Consider the following 18,296-nt stretch of genomic DNA (forward strand, 5'->3'; position numbering starts at 1 on the left):
CCATCAACTATGCAGAATATAAAGCTCACCCTGAAAATAAGTAAGCCGAAACAGGCGTCCTCGCAGAAAGATCCAGAGGGGGCACAGAGGCCTGCAACTGACCACCTTTCCCCTTTAGTCAGGATTTTCAACATTTTATCCTCCTTCAAATGCCAAGTGATCAGACACAGTGGACAGCAGAACTTTTGAAAAGCTTGCTTTTCAGAGCAGCCTATCTTGGCCAACACTGAATGGTCTTTTGGTTTGCTGGAGCTAGAAGAATCTGAGACACCTAAACTACAGCTTCTAAAGCTGTGGGTTACACCCTCATGGGATCATGAAACTGAATTTGAGGGTCATGAAAAATCTGGTAACAGTAAAATGTATCTGAACGCTATGACCAAAGTTAATTCAAAATCAAACACAAGCGAACCCAAGGTTTCACGCACCACAGAACCGCACTGCAGCCTTTGTTCTGAAGGCAACATGTACACTGTCAACATACGTCATGAGCTGCAGTCTTTCTTCCATACATACAAAGTTCCATGCTCTTCCAGAAACATGATGGTTTAATTGTAGAAACAAAGACTTAACATTTTTCTACTGTCATTCCTCAGCATGTAAGTACCAAAATTAGCATATGTTATGTCAGAGGGTTTGGTTTTTAAAATGACTGTTTGAGTTGCTGACTTGAGGAATAAAAAAACTGTTCAATGAATTTTGGTTTGAGATTAGGACAGAATTTCCAATAATTTCTGAAATGGCCCCAGACACATTTCTACCATTTTATATTATGTATTTATACAAAGTGGCATTTTCAGAATTGACAATTATAAAATTAAAATACTGATCAACTCTGAAAAATGCTGAAGAAGCTCCATGTTCCATAGAATCAAATATTCAACTAAGATTTCATTCTTTGTATAAAAAAAGGTGCATCCATCTCATTAGGACACAAATTTGCCTTCACCTGTAATAAAGGGTAAAATTATGTGCATCCCAAACAACTGTTTTACAATAAATTTCTTGATTTGTTGTCAGTAAATGATTTGTGTATCATCTTACCTAGCTACATGCCCAAGGTTGCATAACAATTTCTTGGGTGAGAAGGGGTAGCAAATGAAAAAGTTTAAGAGGTTCTAAGCTCAACTATAAGTCTGAACTAGAAAGGGAACTTAGGGTTATTGGCCAAAATGAAGTCTGAACATCCTGTGTGGACACCCCCTTCTACCTCCTAATGAGCTGAGAGGGTGGTGGCGCCTCCCTGCGGTGCGTTAGCCCTGCTTTGGTATTAAGGGAGCACTGTACAGGTAGAAGCCCAATGGATTTCTCTCTCCACTGAAATACCAACTAAGGAGGAGGAGGCTGTGCACACGCAAATTTAGAATGCTAAACACCGATTGGTGTGGAAATCAACAAAACACAGAACAGACTCACAACAGATTAAATACACAAAACAGAAAGTGGATTCAAAAGAATAAAGAGATGATAAGCTTTTAGGTAGCCTGCTCCTGTTCACCAAAGGGAGGTAAGAGCCAGAGAAAGGATGGGCTGTAACAATGAATTCTGCAGGAAAAAGAAACATGGCCGACTAAGAACGAATGTGGGGAAACATTCGATGACTCTGATGGGATGGCCAAACATAGAAAGGTGCAAACCACTAGGACAGATGCATGAGCAAACAGAGAACCAAGGGCTTAAAGTGGATTTCCCGAAGAAAAGCCAAGGGTAGATGCTCTGCGGGAAATCTTACCTGATATTTCAAGACACTTAATACCAATTCTTCAAGTTCTTTTTTTAAATTAGAAGGGAAAGAAATAACCCCCAACCCTTTTTACATGACTAAAATTATCCAGATGCCCCCAAAGACAAAGAGGTTTTATAAGAAAACTACAGAACAGTGTCTTTTAGGGGTGCAGGTGTAAAAATCTTCAACAAACATATAGAACACAAAAACAAATTTTAAAAGATTATACCCCATGACCTAACAGAATTTACTCCAGGAATGCAGGGCTGCTTTGACATCTGAAAACTCTAGGAATGAAATGCACCATGATAAAGGACAAGCCTCCACAATTTGCTGAACAAAGCACAAAACGTGTCTGACAGAATCTACTACTCCATGATAAAGACAGCAAACCGGAGGAGGAAGAGCTGTTTTCCATCTGATATCGGACATCTTCAGAAGCCTCCAGCAAACACTGTAATGAATCCGAAAGACTTTTCCTGCCTTGAGATCAGGGATAAGATGCTGGACAGTGGTGACGTACGCCTTTAATCCCAGCACTCGGGAGGCAGAGGCAGGCAGATCTCTGTGAGTTCGAGGCCAGCTTGGTCTACAGAGTGAGTTCCAGGAAAGGCGCAAAGCTACACAGACAAACCCTGTCTCGAAAAACCAAAAAAACAAACAAACAAAAAGAAAAAAAGAAGAAGATTAGGGATAAGGATGTTTTCATCACTTTTATTCATGCAGTAATGGAGGGTCTAGCCCTATATCTAAGGAAGAAAATAAAGTCAACAGCACCTATCTTTCAAAGGAAAACTATATTTATAGGTGACAGGCTAGCTAAGGGATCTGAAAAACAGAACTGACAAATCCAGCAAGCTTGTAACATGCAGTATCAACATACAAAATCGAGGCCTTTTCCGTGCACTTGCAGTGAGCAGTTATAAAATGGAATGAAGAACAAACAGAAGAGGCCATGTTGATGGCTGATGGATGGAAGAAGCCACATAGGTTCACCACTATGTAAGAATGATGTGTAATTACTGAGGCGGGCATGAAATCCTTTTCCGTGTACTTGCAGTGAGCAGTTGTAAAATGGAATGAAGAACACACAGAAGAGGCCATGTTGATGGCTGATGGATGGAAGAAGCCACATAGGTTCACCACTATGTAAGAATGATGTGTATTACTGAGGCGGGCATGAAATCCCATGCCCAAGGAGCTACTGGTAACTGACCGCTGCTGGGAGAAGGACAGTCAGTTTTCTTTAAGAATGTGGGCCCTGGTACGTCAACCATCCTCCAGTGGAGGGCCCCACATCTGAGAGCAGACGGGCAGCACAAACTAGACTTGACAAGTTTAAAAAAAAGGGTGGGGGATACACAAAGTTGCGTGGGGAGGGGAGGCATGAATCTGGGAGGATTGGGGTGTGTGTGTGAATATGATCAAGACACATTGTATGAATTTATGAAACAACTAATTTTTTAAATTGAAAAAAGAGAATATTATTACAATCTAGAAAAAAGTTAAAAGTGGGTTGAAATTTTTTTAAACTGAAATAAAAAAAATTGATTTATAATAGCAGCAAAAAGAACTATGGGGCTTGGGATGTGACTCAGCAGTGGAGCACTGTCTAATGCTCTGTGAGAGGCTCTGGGTTCTACCCCCAGCACCCTCTTCTAGTTTGCTTCTCTGTTGCTGTGATAAACACCATGATCAAAAGCAACTTAAGGAGGAAAGAATTTACTTCATCTTACTAGGTCACACCCCAGCACTGACTTGCATATGGATTGAAGGGACTGGGAGAAAGAAGGCACCAAGGAAGAGCTGGCCGTTATTTTTGGAGAAGTGAAAACTCTCCACTTGACTTTGGTGATGCATTCATAAACATGTGTGTACTGGAAGTCACTGAGCTGGACAGTATGTGAGTTAAAGACAGTAAAACAGGTACAAACCGAACAGATCGTGTATATCTGTATGAAATTAAGCTTGTGTGTGAGACCGCCTCTTGGAATCCTCCTTACACAGGTAGGAAGCTGATATGGGGGCGGGGGAAGAATGGTGTCAGGAGAGTGACAAGGCCGGCTGTTTAGAAAGCACCAAGCAGCCAGCGAAACAGGAGAGTTTCTGTCCCTGAGGTAAGGCCGCCCTGGGACAGAGCTCCACCCAGTGTCACTGGATGAGAAGAGTAGCAACTGAGACCCTTTGTGCACCTCAGAAGCATCTAAAGTGGGAAACAAACCCAGACTTTGTTTTGAAGACCTAAAAGTCACTTAAAATTTGAATCTCAGATCTGCTTCTGGAAAGCCCCTCCTGAGGGAGTCGGCACTTCACAGTGAGTTCAGAGACCAGAACAGGTGTTTCATGAATCCAGACAAGGGCTGAGGAGGAAGCCCAGCCTGTAAGTCAGGCAAACTGGTTCGGCAAGGCTGGGAAAATGAAGGTCAAACTAAATTAGGTAAGTCCCGGGGAAAAGTCAGGAACGCATTCCCTCGTCCAAATCCACAAAGCAACGCAAACTGAGTAAGGACTATGAGGGAAGGAAAAGCCAGGTGTCACACAAGGAGCTAGAGGCGAGGCAGCCTAGCCCACAGCGTGCTCTCCAGGTTTCCAAAGCAGCTGCTTGCAGTCTCTTAGCACCTTCTCAGTGTGATAACACTGAAGAGGTGCCCACACCCGTCACTGGTGTCTCTTTTCTCTTTGCAGAGATGAGGAAATGCCACTAGGCCTTGTCCTTTGGCCACAGGCAGGGGGAACCGAAGGGCTCTGAGGGGCAGTGCAGAAATGAGTGACCTTCTCCCGGGCCCGTCCTTACCCTGGACCCGCCATCCTCCTGACCAGGGAAGACTCAAGCCTAAGAAGACAACAGCCCTCTGGCCCATTTTCCTCTAATGAAACCGAGTCCCAAATTCAAATCCTGCAAAAAACAAAGATGTGCTAAAGGGCCATCTCTCAACTGCTGGCAAATTATTCATTGTCCTTATGGATGGTTTGGCTAAGAAGAAGATTTTTAAAAGATGGGGAATTGCTGAAGAAATGAATGCCCATGAGCTCTGGCTATAGACAGTGGATGCTGACTGATGCCTAATGCTAGGGATCTCATGATGAATGGAGTGAGAATCCCACAGACCGGCACAGAGAGCAGACAGCTGAGGGAGGTGGCCCAGCACTGAGGGGAGAGGTCTGCTGGAGTTATGGACAGTGGGAAGGTGTCTCTGTTGACGTGGTCAGTTAGTGTGCTCATCTGATTTCACACGGGCAAAATGTGGCCTGTGCTCGTCTCCTTGCCCTTAAATGTTCTCACAGCCCTTCCTGTCCCACGGTCCCCAGCTGAGAACATCGAGTCCCATACTTCTCTCCTGAGTAGACACGGGCCCTGCGAGGGAGTGTGTAGGTTTTGGTGTTTGCTCCTTTCCGGAGAGGGTCATCCAGCGGTGACTGGCCGGGAGGATCCTCCAGGGGGTTCCAGTAGCTCTGCTCACACATGCCCCGTAACAAGATTTCTGCCAACTGCCTGGCTATTGTCTGGGAACACAAAGGAAGAACAGCATGATTATTAATCTGTTTTCTATCATCCACTCCATCATTATCATCAGCTGTCACTATGTGTGAGACGCTATTGCAAGACTCAGAATGTAAAAGAGTCAGAATTAAATGTTTACTTCTATATGAAAATCACACCCAATTATGGCAAAAGAAAGTTTAAGATGCTAAGATATTTGAACACTTTTTAAAAAGATTTATTTTTAATTATGAGTAAGTGTGTTGAGGGGATATGTATACACAAGTGCAGGTGAGGCCAGATGCTTTCATCACCATGGGGCCGGAAATCCTGGGGGTTGTAAGCCACCTGACATGGGTGGGTGCTAGGATCCCAATTCCAGTCCTCTGCAAGGGCAGTACCTGCACTTAACCACTGAATCATTCTCCAGACCATGAAGAGCTGCTTAAGAAAGTTCATGCACTTCCAATACTGCCTTGTCTACATTACATGTTACATAGGCTTTAGACCTCAAACAACTAAACAAGTAGCTAAAAGCCTTTCCTAAGAGCTCTTGGGTGAACTGCAGATGTTTTCATCACCCTATAGCAGCTGCTTGCTACAGCTCAAACTCAGAGAAAAGCCAGGACTCAACTTCAATGATGGGGGGGGGGGCACTCAACATGGCCAGATGTACACTGTAGATATTCAAAATGTCTTCATTTCCAGAAGAACTAAAGACCAGTGTCCTGAGTCACGCTACCACTAACAGGATGCAGCACTTGGGTAGTGGGGTGCCCTGCTTTCAGTCCATTTGGGACCTCCTGGCCCAGAAGTGTAGAAGCCAGCTTTGTGTAATAGGGAAGGCAAAGTGAAGGCTGTAGCTTCTGATGAGAAAGAGCTTTTTACAAAGTTGGTGGGTATTTCTCACCTCCCTGTGAAAACCCAGAAACACCCGGACCTTCTCCTTCTAGCCAGCGCAGATGTTTTGCTGAGTCTCTGCAATGCCACTGCCTAGAACATTACCCCAAGTGATATGTAAGAGGAATGTATATACTAAAAAGGGTCTTGTTGATAAAGGCATATTGATATTCTCCCCCGCCCCCATTTTCAAACAGGATCCCTGCATCCCAGGATATTCAATCTATAATCACCCAGAGCTCCAAAATAAAACTTCAGGAAATGGGATTTTCCATCAGGTTTTGTGTTCTTTGGAAGATACAAAGAGTGCTGATGCTCCCTGAGAATGAGCTTTTAAAATAAATGTGTTCCAGAAGAGAACTTTGCTAGGCTTCATCCATATGAAACTTCCTAAAACTCCCCAAGGAAACTTAATGCAACCAAATCATTAGCTTGGTGGCTTCTGAGAACCACTGGGTAAAGGCAAATTTTCTTGATTATCCCTGTGTAGAACCCACTGCCTTTAAATGTCTATAAAAATGTGAAAATAAATGAACCCAGATCATCCCCAACTGAACCATCTGTATAGATCTCATAACAACACAATTTCCAGGACCTAAACAGTGCCTGAGCTGTTTCCCTGGGCCTTCCATTCCTGCTTCATTTTGATCTCACTGCAGTCATAGGAGCTAATGGCTTCTGCTGGAAGCTTCGGATGTCAGTATCATCCTCCACTCACTGTGGCCGTGAGATAAACGTTAAAAGAGAAAAATGAATAAACACACCCCCCCCTTTCACCTCCCCCAGCCCCCATCCACTATGAGGCTGTTTTAAAGGGTACATACAATCCAACGGCATTTAGTACATTCACAAGGTTGTGCAATCCTCACCACTATCTAGTTCCAGGACATTTTCGTCACCCCAAAAAGAAACCCTATACCCTTTAAGCTGTGGCTTCTCATTTTTCCCCCTCTCAAACACTCAGAACAACCTATGTGCTCTCTGTCTTTATGGATTTGCCTATTTAGAAGATGTCACAGAAACAGATACAATATGGGCTTTCTGTGATCAGCTTCCCTTATGTAGCACAGTATTTTCAAGATGCACCCTTTTATTGTCGAACACGACAGACACGCCCCATTTTGTCCACACATTCAGCTTGTTTCCAGTTTTTGGCTGTTAGAAATGAACAGTCACGTTCAAGTTTGTGTTTGAAAACTGTTTAAACTCTTTGGCAAAAGTACCTAGGAGTGGCATGCTATGAATATATTTTAAAATATAAAAGTATTTATGTTTTTGCTATGCTTTCACATCAAACCAAGTTCACAAAACAACTTTACTATCTCATAAGTACATCATCCATTTGCAATTATTATCTAAAGTAAGAAGAATCATATAGTTATAAAATAGACTCCTTGGCCCTGCCAGACCTGCTCCATTGGAATTCTGGAGCTGTAAGTGAGGACATGTATTTGTTTGGCATTTCTCAATACAGTTAAGGATGCAGATCACTGGCAGATCACTTGACTAAAACCAAAACCACATGTGGTAGTTTGAATGTAATTGGCCCCCATAAGCTCATAGGGAGTGACACTATTAGGAAATGTGGCTTTGTTGGAGTAGGTGTGGCCTTGTTGGAGGAAGTATGTCACTGTCAGGGCTAGGCTTTGAGATCTCCTATGTTCAAGATATGCACAGTGTCTCAGTTGATTTCCTGTTGCCTTCAGATAAAGATGTGGAATTCTCCAGCACCATGTCTGCCTGCACACTACCATATACCTAGCCACCATGCTCCCCGCCATGATAACAATGGACTAAACCTCTGAAACTGTAAACAAGCCAGCTCATTAAATGTTTTCCTTTATAAGAGTTGCCATGGTCATAATGTCTCTTCACAGCAATAGAAACCCTAACTAAGACTCCACATTTCCTCAGATGATTCTCACGCACTCCTTCAGTTCAGTACTCAATGGATTAGAAGTGGTTTAAGTCACCTGATGACCCCAATAGCTGAGAGCAAAGGCACATCTTCATTCAGAGTGACATAAAGTGGGAAATGTCTCCCCCATGTTAACAACACCAGATGATGGCTGAAACATCCAAGGGCAGTTCCAGCTACCACATAGACTTGAGGAGGCTCCTCCCTGCTCCTCAAGAAAACAATGGAAGATATCTGTCTATCTATCTGTCTGTCTATCTTTGAGGGTCAACACAAATGCTCCATTTGGAAACACCACCCTTCTCAGTATGCTTCCAAAGCAATTTAAATTGATCAACTGAAAAGCCTCATGGAATTTTGAGAATAAGTGAATTTGAGAGAAAAGATATCTGCAATAGTTTTCATAGGTATAATTGCAGGTTCTTATGCCTTAGAGGACCCTAAAAATTCAAAATACTTTGTCTGAATATAAGTAAACTAATATAAAATATTAAAGGCCTGATAAGGTCTTGATGGGAAGTGTGTGTGTGTGTGTGTGTGTGTGTGTGTGTGTGTGTGTGTGTGTGTGTGTTTGTGGTTACTTATCTAGTTCAACCACATATTCTAGAAAGGCCTTCTGTTTAGCTTCCTAGCCCCATAAATCATATTTCTACATCCTAAAACCTTGGAGATACCCAAGTGAAGCTCTCTCTGCATTTCCCATGATCTGATTATCTTAGCCTTGTCCGAATGAACATTCCTAACAACAATTAAGGACAAACATGGGTAATAGAAGACAAACTGCAGATTTATATAGGGCTGTCACATTAATTGTGACATAGAACATTTATTAGTACAGTGAGCCTAACTAGGCCTTCACTTGATGATTGAACTATACAGAGTTTATACAAGATAGACATCTTTTGTACTTCTCTTTTAAGTTTTATGGACATATCATTATCCAAACAGTTAGTACTTGAGGATCTCACCTGCATGTCCTACCATGGTTAATAAGAATTAAAAGCACACATCCAACCTCTTCCACACATGGGCATCCAGGAGGGCCTTATCCCACCTTTTTTAGGATGCAAAGTATACACTTCAAGAGACAACACAGACCACAGGACAGCGCTGCACATTCACAAAAGATAACGAGTGTTGGCTAGTCTGTGGAGAAAGCTGCTGGTGGGATGTCAAATGGGGTAGCTACTTTGGGAACAGCATCTCCTCCAACTGTTGAACACAGAGTTTTCATATGGCCCAGGAGTTCTACTCTGAAGTACAGAGGAAGAAAGAAGACATCTGTCCACTCAAAACCTGCACACAAATGTTCTCACAGAAGCATTAGTCATAACAACCCAACTACCCATCAACTGAAGAGAGACTGGGTGGGTAAAATGTGTGGACTCAGAAAACAGAAAATTATTTGGCAATGAAAAGAAAATACTGAGGCCATATGACTTAAACATATTTATGCTAAATGAAGGGGGCCAGTCACAAAAGATTATACTGTATAACTGTTTACGTGAAATGTTCAAAACAGGCAAATCCATAGAAACAGAAATGGAATTAGTGACTGTCAAGAACTAGGGGAATGAAAGAATGGGAATGGTCTACTAATGAGTTTGGGGTTTCACAGAGTGATTACAATGTTCTGAAACTAAATATCAAACATGCTGAAACACTCAAGTGTGCTCTCAGAGTGGGTGAATTACTGCTCATCCACAGTCTCACGTGGATGTGTGCAATGCAAACATACATGGACTGGTCCTCATGCCTGTCCCACTTACCATTCGCAGGTTCTGTGTCGTTCTCGTTTCCACTGCTCTGAGAAGCTCCCGAAATCTCCCGACTCCTCTCGTCAAGTTCCTGTGTGCACACAGAATTCGACAAGGTTTCCATCTGGCATGCATTAATATTAAACATTTTATACACAAATTTCAATGCATTTTTGTCTATATAAAAGCTGTTGGCTAGAATTCAAGTAAATGATTATTCTACACATACCTGTCTGTCTTGGAGCACCTGATCTAACACTAATGATTTTTGTGTTTATGCCTTTCAGACAAAGTAAAATTTCCTCAAGGAGACAAAAATCTAAAAATCAGTTCCGGGGGAAAGAAAAAAAGGTAAGCTATGTCTCACAAGAGTCTATTTTCAAACTCACAATGGCCTCCACTAGAGTGGTACTGGAGTCTGCACTTTCACTTAAAAGGGAGATGGTGACCCTGGACAGTGAAGGACTGACTGTCATCAGCAAGGCACTGCATGCAATGTGGATAAGGCTTCTGGCTGAAAATTCCTGAGTAGCAGAAAGAGAAAAGGTATGAAAAAAGAGAGATGGCCTCCCTTAATCACTCCAAATCTTTCAGAACAGAAATCACTGCCGAGTAAGTCCATCGCATGAACCCTCCAACTCTGAACTGACAAAAAGAAGCAGAGGGCCAGAGGCCCTCTCTGAGGGTCACTGTGTACTGACTGGTGCCTGGGCCTCCTGTGTGAGATCAGAACACATTCCACTCATCATCCTGTGCGCTCCACGAAGACATGTCGAGCGACATATTTCATTGAGGACAAATACGTTTTTAGAACATCCTAGCCAATATGTCCAGGGTCTACTTATCCTCCCAGAATGCTGGGTCTGGCCTCTTTGCCTGGGAACACCTCCCAGCCATTTCCTTTACATTGAGCACTGCCACCATCTATGACGTAACTCAGTGATATTTATAACATGCTCATTAGAACACATCTCATCTTTCCAGAAACCCACAGAATAGGTCAGCAGGTGCAATACCGCCAGGCAGCCTCCGCATGCTGTGACAGACAACTCTTGTTTGGATGGCATTTTAAACCATGCAAAGGTATGAGATAAAAATGTGGCTTCTGTAAAATGCAAGCACCACGAGGGTGACTGAGTCATATCTTATGCCATGTGACTTCCCAGAGTTCTCATTCACAGGATCAGCCCAGAACTTGAAGACAATGGCTGACTGGCCCAGTAAGTAAATACTCCCAGGCCCCCTCACCCACACAGAGGAGACAGCAGAAGGTCAGACACTTTGTGGTGGCATAAAGAGGGAAGCCTGTGTTAGGACTCTATCAGAGACATGAACAACAATTAGGGAATAGGCCCTGGGACATGCTAGCTACTCTGCCTGCCCCTTCACTCATTTTTATGGGATTCCTATTCATGGGCAACAACGTCCATTGCTCTGGAGCAATGTGGGAGGGAGGAAACAGTCACAGCTAAAATGGGATGGGAATGGCTATGGTAGCTAACTTTATTTCCAAATCACCCATTAAACCCCCATTGTGGACATTAAGGGTGGCACTCTGGACTGATGACATCAGGGCATGTCTGACGCACTGTCACTGGAGAGACCCTGATAGACCCTCATAAAGAACTGCCTCGCCATTGTGGAAATTAGACCTTGAACAAGCTCATAAAAGCTAAAGATTGTAACTGTGGGGAGGCCACAAATAGGACCCGGTCATTTGGGGCGTCTCCCGTGTCCTCTTTGCAGAATGAACTATTTATAAAGTTATAGAAGCATGGAATTTTCTAGCAGAAATGATCCAACACAATCTAGCTTCCATGCAAGTGAAAGGGCTTGCCCAAGTTCAAAGCCTGGCAAGAGAGCAAGCCGGGAGCTTTCCAGCATGCTGCTACCACCACGGGCAGAAGAAACGTCAGCTCTAAAGCAGGAGTGACTCCAGAGTTAAGAACGGAATCCAAGCGCTCAGGCGGGGGTCTTGTGCCACTGCTATGCAAATTACTTCATACGCACAAATAGCATAAATTCTGAGTTTGGTGGTGACAGCTAATGAGATGCTCCTAAGGTACTGGTTCAAACTGGAAAGCAAATCCACTAGGCCAGGGGAAGAAGTCCTGCACTTGATGGTTATGCCCTCAGCTAGCTGATACATGATGGCTAGAGAAACCCAACTCCCCTTTCTGGCTGGCTGTGGTTCCTCCCATGCAGGACGGAGGCCCTCTGCTGGAGGAACACAAAAATCTCCAGGACAGAAGGAGGCTGCGCCTGAGGGAAACTAGCTAGCGATATGACTCCCTAGGAAACCTTTGGAGTGGGTGTAAGCTGTCTCCAGCTCTTCCCAGCTTGTCCCTGGGCCATGTTCAGGATTCAGAATCGAGCTCTCCTCAGCTCAGAAGAATTCTGCTCAGAAACAAAGAATCCAGAGCAGCTGCAGAATAGAGCAGGCCTGAGGCCGTGGCTTGTTCAAATGAATGTGGTACCCTGGAAGGACAGCAGAGAAGGGGTAGCACATTTTAAATATTAGAAAGGGCCACACGCACCCCAAGTACCAAGTTCTCAGTCAACGGTCAATGACAAACATTTTAAAGTCACATATCACTTGATCAATCACTTCCAATTTGCCAGTGAAGAGAAAAAAAAAAAAAGTAAGCTAAATGTTTAATCATGACAGCAAGGAAGAAAAAGGAAATCAGCCTGCAAGAATTATATTTTAAATGCCATGAAATCACCCAGTATGAGGGAAATGAACCAAAGCCACATGATTGCTTTCATATCTGTAAACTATTAGTTTGTCCCTAAAATGCTGAGATCCATTAAATATCACTAAATATCTAGAACAAACTGCTGTGTAAAGTTTCCACTCGAAACTGACAACTGGCCAGCCAAGGGATTTCCCTGGTTTTGAGGGTTTCCACAGACCCTGACACAAGGTCATTTATTCCACTTCAACGCCCTTAACTGAGACAGTGCAATGATGTCAGAGCTCATTATGGTAATGTTTTTGCCACTTTTACCAAGCAGCACACACTCTGGCAAGCTGTCAGAGCTCGGGTCGTCGCCTGCACTTTGCTTCCTCAAGCTTTCTGCGCTGGGTGTGCTTCCCTCGGGTTGGAGCAGCTCCAACAACTCGCCTAAGACCAGGGGGACAGGGCCTGCAGTCACTGGGGCCAGCTGCACGCTCAGCCAGATGGAAGCAGTACTACTTCTGCTCTCAGTACCACGGCGGCGCCCAGCACATAGGCAGAGCTGGCTGGCGTCCCTCAGCCCAGGCTTGGTCAGACCCGCCACTTTTCATAGTGGGAACAGTCTCCTCCACCCTTCACTGGCTTTCACTTCTTCAGTCTCCCTTTCCTATCTGCCTTTATCTGCATTCTCTAGACTCTCCCCCTCCAGGGCTCTCTGTCGGCCTATGGGCTCTACTTCCTAAGAGTCAGTGTCGGCCCCACAGGTTGTCACACAACTGGGAAGGTACCAACTGGCCAGCAGTTGGTCCTCCCTCTTTTTATTTTTTAAGTTAAAAGTTTAAGTTAGCATATAAATAATGGGCTTCATTATGACATTTTCATAAATAAATGTTATTGTACCTTGTTCTTATTCATCCTCGTCCCTCTTCCAATTATGTCCATCCTCCTCTGGCTGGATCCCTCCCCCTTTCCAAATAGTGCTCCCCGTCTTTTTCCCTTTCATGATCGCCTTTCTACTTTACACACACACACACACACACACACACACACACACACACACACACGCACACATGCATGCACACATGCACTTAAATATGAAAGAAAATTTAGTGCTTATCTAAGTATGGCTTATTTTGCTTAACATAATGATCTCTAATTACATCCATTTTCCTCAAATGTCACCTTGTTATTCTTCACAACTGAATATAATTCCATGTGTGTATTGATCACATTTTCATTATATAATCTTCTGCTGAAGGAGAGCTAGACTGGTTCCATATCTTGGCTATTGTGAACATACCAGCAATAAACATGGACGTGAAGTACCTCCGTGGCCTTGTTGACTTAGAGTCCTTTGGGCACATATCCAAGAGTGGTATAGCGGGGGCAGGTGACAGTTCTGTTTTTAGGTTGTTGAGGAACCTCTACACCAATTTCTATCAACAGTCCACAAAAGGTCCTCTTTCCCCACATCCTCTGTTTTCTTGATGACAGTCATTCTGACTAGGAGGAAATGGAATCTAACGGTTTTAACTTGCATTTGATAGCTAATGATACTAAACTCTTTCTCAAATATTGATTGGCCATCAGTGTTTTGAGACCCGTCTACTCAGTTCAACTGCCTAGTTACTGACTGGATGATTTGGGAGTGGGTTAATATTTTTACAGTTCTTTATGTGTTCTAGATATTAGTCCCTGTCTAGTGTTTAATTGTCAAGGATTTTCCCCCATTCTATAGGCTTGTCTTCTCTCTGATGACTGCTTCCTTTTACCTTCTGTGCCCCCACTTGTCAGTTCCTTGACATGATCTCCCATGCCATGTGCGTCTTTTTCAGAGTGTCCTTGCTTATGCCGATATCTAGAAGCTTCCCTGCAGTAGTCTTGATGCTTCGGGTCTTATGCTAAGATCTCCCTCTTGAATCTCCATCCTTGCAACAGGCCCCAGCTCTCTCTGCAGCAGATTTTTATTTTAAAGCTGAACTCCAAATTCACATTCTTAGCATAAGCTTACAAAGACATAAATTTTGTTTTACAACCTTGAACAGTTGTAGCTCTTTAATATTATCTCCTGTTATGATCCCGTGAGCTATCAAACAAGAGAGACATATTCTGGAAAGAGCCAGAGCTCCAACATCAGGCCATAATAGAAAACCAGGGCTGAGAGAGCCTGGAGGACTTGAGGACCCTTCAGATGATGATGGACTATTCAATGTCAAATTCAATGTTTCCTTTTATTTACCCCTTCATTTCTTAGGAGAAGAGTAGAAAAAGAAAATTCTTTCTTTACTGTGTATTTATATTTATTTATTTTTGTGTGTGAGAGAGTGTTTTGCCTGCATGTATTTAAGTACACCACATGCATGCAGTGCCCACAGAGGTTAGAAAAAGGCCTCAGGTACCCTGGAACAGTGAGCTGCTACGTAGGTCCTGAGAACTGAACCCTGGTCCTCTGCAAGAGCAGCTAGTGCTCTTAACCCCTAAGTTATCTCTGCCGCCCTACCATGGATTTCTAAATTATCTGACTTCCAAGTTCGACTCAGGGCACTAATATAAATTCAGTTGTCATAAAAACTCAGTTGTGATGCAAATAGGAGTCTTCACACTCAGTGTGAAACCCCTGGGTGATAAGGAAAGGGCCCTTCCAGAGTAAACTCAATTTCAATGTCTCTCTGGTGGAAAATTTCTAAGCAAAAATCAATTACAGGATGAGTCAGCAATAGATCTGAGCAAAGAAGCAGTCTGGTCCTTTCCGTTTCTTTCTGACTGACAGGCACTGAGGGGCTCAAGCAGTAGGTTGCTCCACCAACCAGTAAGCAATTTCCTACCAGAGTCCAGCAGGTCCCTGAGGATGCACTAGGGGTCACAGGATGCTATCTCCAGCTTGTGGAACTCAGGCAAGCTTCACACACTAGAACAGAAGTGTTTCCATGACACAGATCTCTGTTTGGGTTACTACTATGACCCAAGTTCCTCAAAGAGCAGCTGGCTAGGAATCTACTTAACCACACTGAGCCAAATGACCAAGTCCATGGAAGCTGCACTTTCTACCTGCCTCTTTCCCCCTTCTACTGCATTAAGCTTAGACTGGCAGATAGAGGAACGACATACCCTCTTAAACCCTCTGTGTAGTATGGAGGCTGAGCAGACTTTCCTCCTAGCCAGGGCACGCACCTAGCATATTCTAAAGCTAACAGTTTCAGAGAGCTGTATGGACAATGGAGATGTCGGAGTTTGCAGGAAGGGAAAACTTTCTGACGGTTTAGGAAAACCCTGTCCTTGTGCCTCCACATACTTCTCTTGGTCTCCAGAGTCCAAGGGACTTTCAGCCATTCTTTAAGACCAAAGCCAAGGTTTCTCTTGGAAGTTTCCTGGTGTCCTCGTGAAGAGGCAGGTGTTGCTTCTTGGGGGGCTCCCAGCACAGCTGCAAACATGTGCCTAGACAGCACTAGCCACATGTTAGTTCGCCAAACTGGACACTTCAGAGCAAAGGCTCTTTTCTCAACAGCCCCACAGAGCAGCTGGCAGGGCACTGATAGTTAGTTAACAAGCTAGGAAGCCCTCAAGAAAGAAAAGAGTGACCAGGAGCCTTCACTCTGAAATCTCTTTCCCTGTCCCCTGGCTACAATGGATTTTTGTGAATCACAAAATGTGATCACATTTGAGAATCAGATTCTCACATGGCAAGACACCCCCCACCCCCCATGGACACTGTCACCATTTCTAACGGTAGAAACACAACGATGTACCACGTGTCTTCTGAAGGTCAGTAGCCTTTGGTTCCCAGCTTGAGAATCTCGCTTCTCCTTCATGTCTCTAAACCTTGGTATCATCCATTCTGATAATGTCAGACATCAGAAGCAGATATCCAGATCAGGAATAAACTACATGCTTCCTGGTACCAAAGGATACTTGGGTGTCCTAGAGCAGAGCCTAACTTCTTCCTCTGAACACACTCTTTACCTCAGAACCAGTGACATGCTTTTATGAAGCCAGGGGCCAGGGATCAAACCCACAGCCTTGGCCTCGTTAGCAAAGGGCTCTACAGAAGAAGCCAGCTGCAGCCTAGATATAGTGACGGAGGGTGTGACAACCATGTCAAACAGGATGCGAACAAGAGGGCCAGGCTTTCGGGATGTCTCATTTCAAACCTAATGAGAGCTGTAGTCGGCTTAACAACATTTTTTGGATGACTCCACCAACTGAAGCTTCCTCATGACAAATGTGAAGTGAAGTGTCTAACTGGTCAGCTGGCCAGGAGTGTGAGGTAATAGGAACACATCAAACCAGGCACAAGAGGGTGGCTTCTAGGAGTTCCTGTTAAGTGGGCCAGGCCTGGGGACATAAAGAAATCCATTCAACAAGGCATGTGAAAGAGAAAGAGGGCAAACAACTGCGTGAGCCCGAGAGAGAACACAAGGATCCCGCGGCCTTCCCAAGCTCTTCTCTACATCACCAGACCCCAGCATCTCCGAGGAACAGGAAACACAGGAAGATGGGTCCTATCTCAAATCCTCCTTCCTCCCAACCTTCGGGAAGAGTCAAAGGGAACCAACCTCCATCAGAACCCACCTCCACTGGAAGTTCACCAGCGAGGCAATAAACAAGCCACCTCCCTTATGAACATAATTATATCTTAAGAGTTTATTTGTATTTTATGATTTATTTATGTCTGAAAGTATACTGTGTGCACACCTAGTGCCCTCAGAGGTCAGAAGAGGGCCCTTGTTCTCTGGATGTGGTGCTAGGAACTGAACTCAGGGACTCTGCAAGAATAGCAAGTACTCTTCACCACTGAGCAATCCCTCCAGCACTTTAAAGATCTTCAATAGCCCAATCGAATCCAGTGAATACTTGGATTCCTTAGTGTAATACTTTTAACAACCTAACCACAAGAATCTATCATGTGGGAATTTGTCCTTCAAAACACATTTGTTTAAGATCTTTATATTTATCTGTAAACTTAAACTGAGAGATGAAACAGTGTGGTGAGGACTCTGAGCCAAACGTCCTGGCTTTAAATGTCCTGTAAAGGGAACCTCTACAGCTCACTGATTTGCCGTAAGAACAAAAAGTCAGTTACATACATGGAGGAAGTGTTTTGTAAAGGCCAGCCATCATCGAGGCTATTATCTATCCTCTGTGCTGGCTAGCTTTATGTTAACGCCAGCTCAAGTCATATTGGAAGAAGAAACCTTAGCGAGAAAATGCCCCCAGCAGACTGGCCTATGGACAAGCCTGTGGGGCATTTTCTTGAATGATGGAGGAGGAGGAGGTCACTGTGAGCAGTGAAACCCGAGCTGGTGGTTCCAGGTGCTGTCAGAAAGCAGTCTGAGCAAGCCATGAAGACAGAACTTCTCCATGGCCTCTGTATCAGTTCCTACCTTCAGGTTCCTGCTTTGAGCTTCTGCCTGACTTCCCTGGATGATGGACTACAGCTGTGAGATGTAATCAATCTTTTCATCCCCAAGTTTCTTTTGATCATGGTTTTTAATCACAGGAAAACCCCAAGACATCCTCCAAACTCTACCCTTGGAGGAGGGAAGAATACGAGAATCCACCTTCTAGTCAATTTATAACACAGGAAAATCTTCTTTATTTCTTTAGAATCATTTAATTTTTTTGGGGGGGGGTGGGGTTTCAAGACAGGGTTTCTCTGTGTAGCTTTGCGCCTTTCCTAGAACTCACTCTGTAACCCAGGCTGGCCTCGAACTCACAGAGATCCGCCTGGCTCTGCCTCCCGAGTGCTGGGATTAAAGGCGTGCGTCACCACCGCCCGGCTTAGAATCATTTAATTTTGAAGGGAAAACATGGCATTCCCTGGCTGACCTGCTCA

At 44.0% G+C, this 18,296-nt stretch overlaps 1 protein-coding gene across 6 annotated transcripts in view; it reads right to left on the bottom strand.

Moving 5' to 3' along the window:
- The window catches only part of Ttc7b (tetratricopeptide repeat domain 7B), a 216,825-nt gene that overhangs the window by 112,047 nt on the left and 86,482 nt on the right, over positions 1 to 18,296 (bottom strand). For all 6 annotated transcript variants that reach the window (XM_052738772.1, XM_052738769.1, XM_052738767.1 and 3 more), the window contains 2 exons: positions 9,795 to 9,873; positions 5,058 to 5,230 (listed from right to left, as the gene is read on the bottom strand). In XM_052738772.1, the coding sequence (XP_052594732.1) occupies positions 5,058 to 5,230; positions 9,795 to 9,873 (252 nt within the window). The remainder of the gene's footprint in view (positions 1 to 5,057; positions 5,231 to 9,794; positions 9,874 to 18,296) is intronic.

Source organism: Peromyscus californicus, unplaced genomic scaffold, assembly GCF_007827085.1.
Source record: "Peromyscus californicus insignis strain IS unplaced genomic scaffold, ASM782708v3 Scaffold_15__1_contigs__length_86483966, whole genome shotgun sequence".
NCBI classification, from domain to species: Eukaryota; Metazoa; Chordata; class Mammalia; order Rodentia; family Cricetidae; genus Peromyscus; species Peromyscus californicus.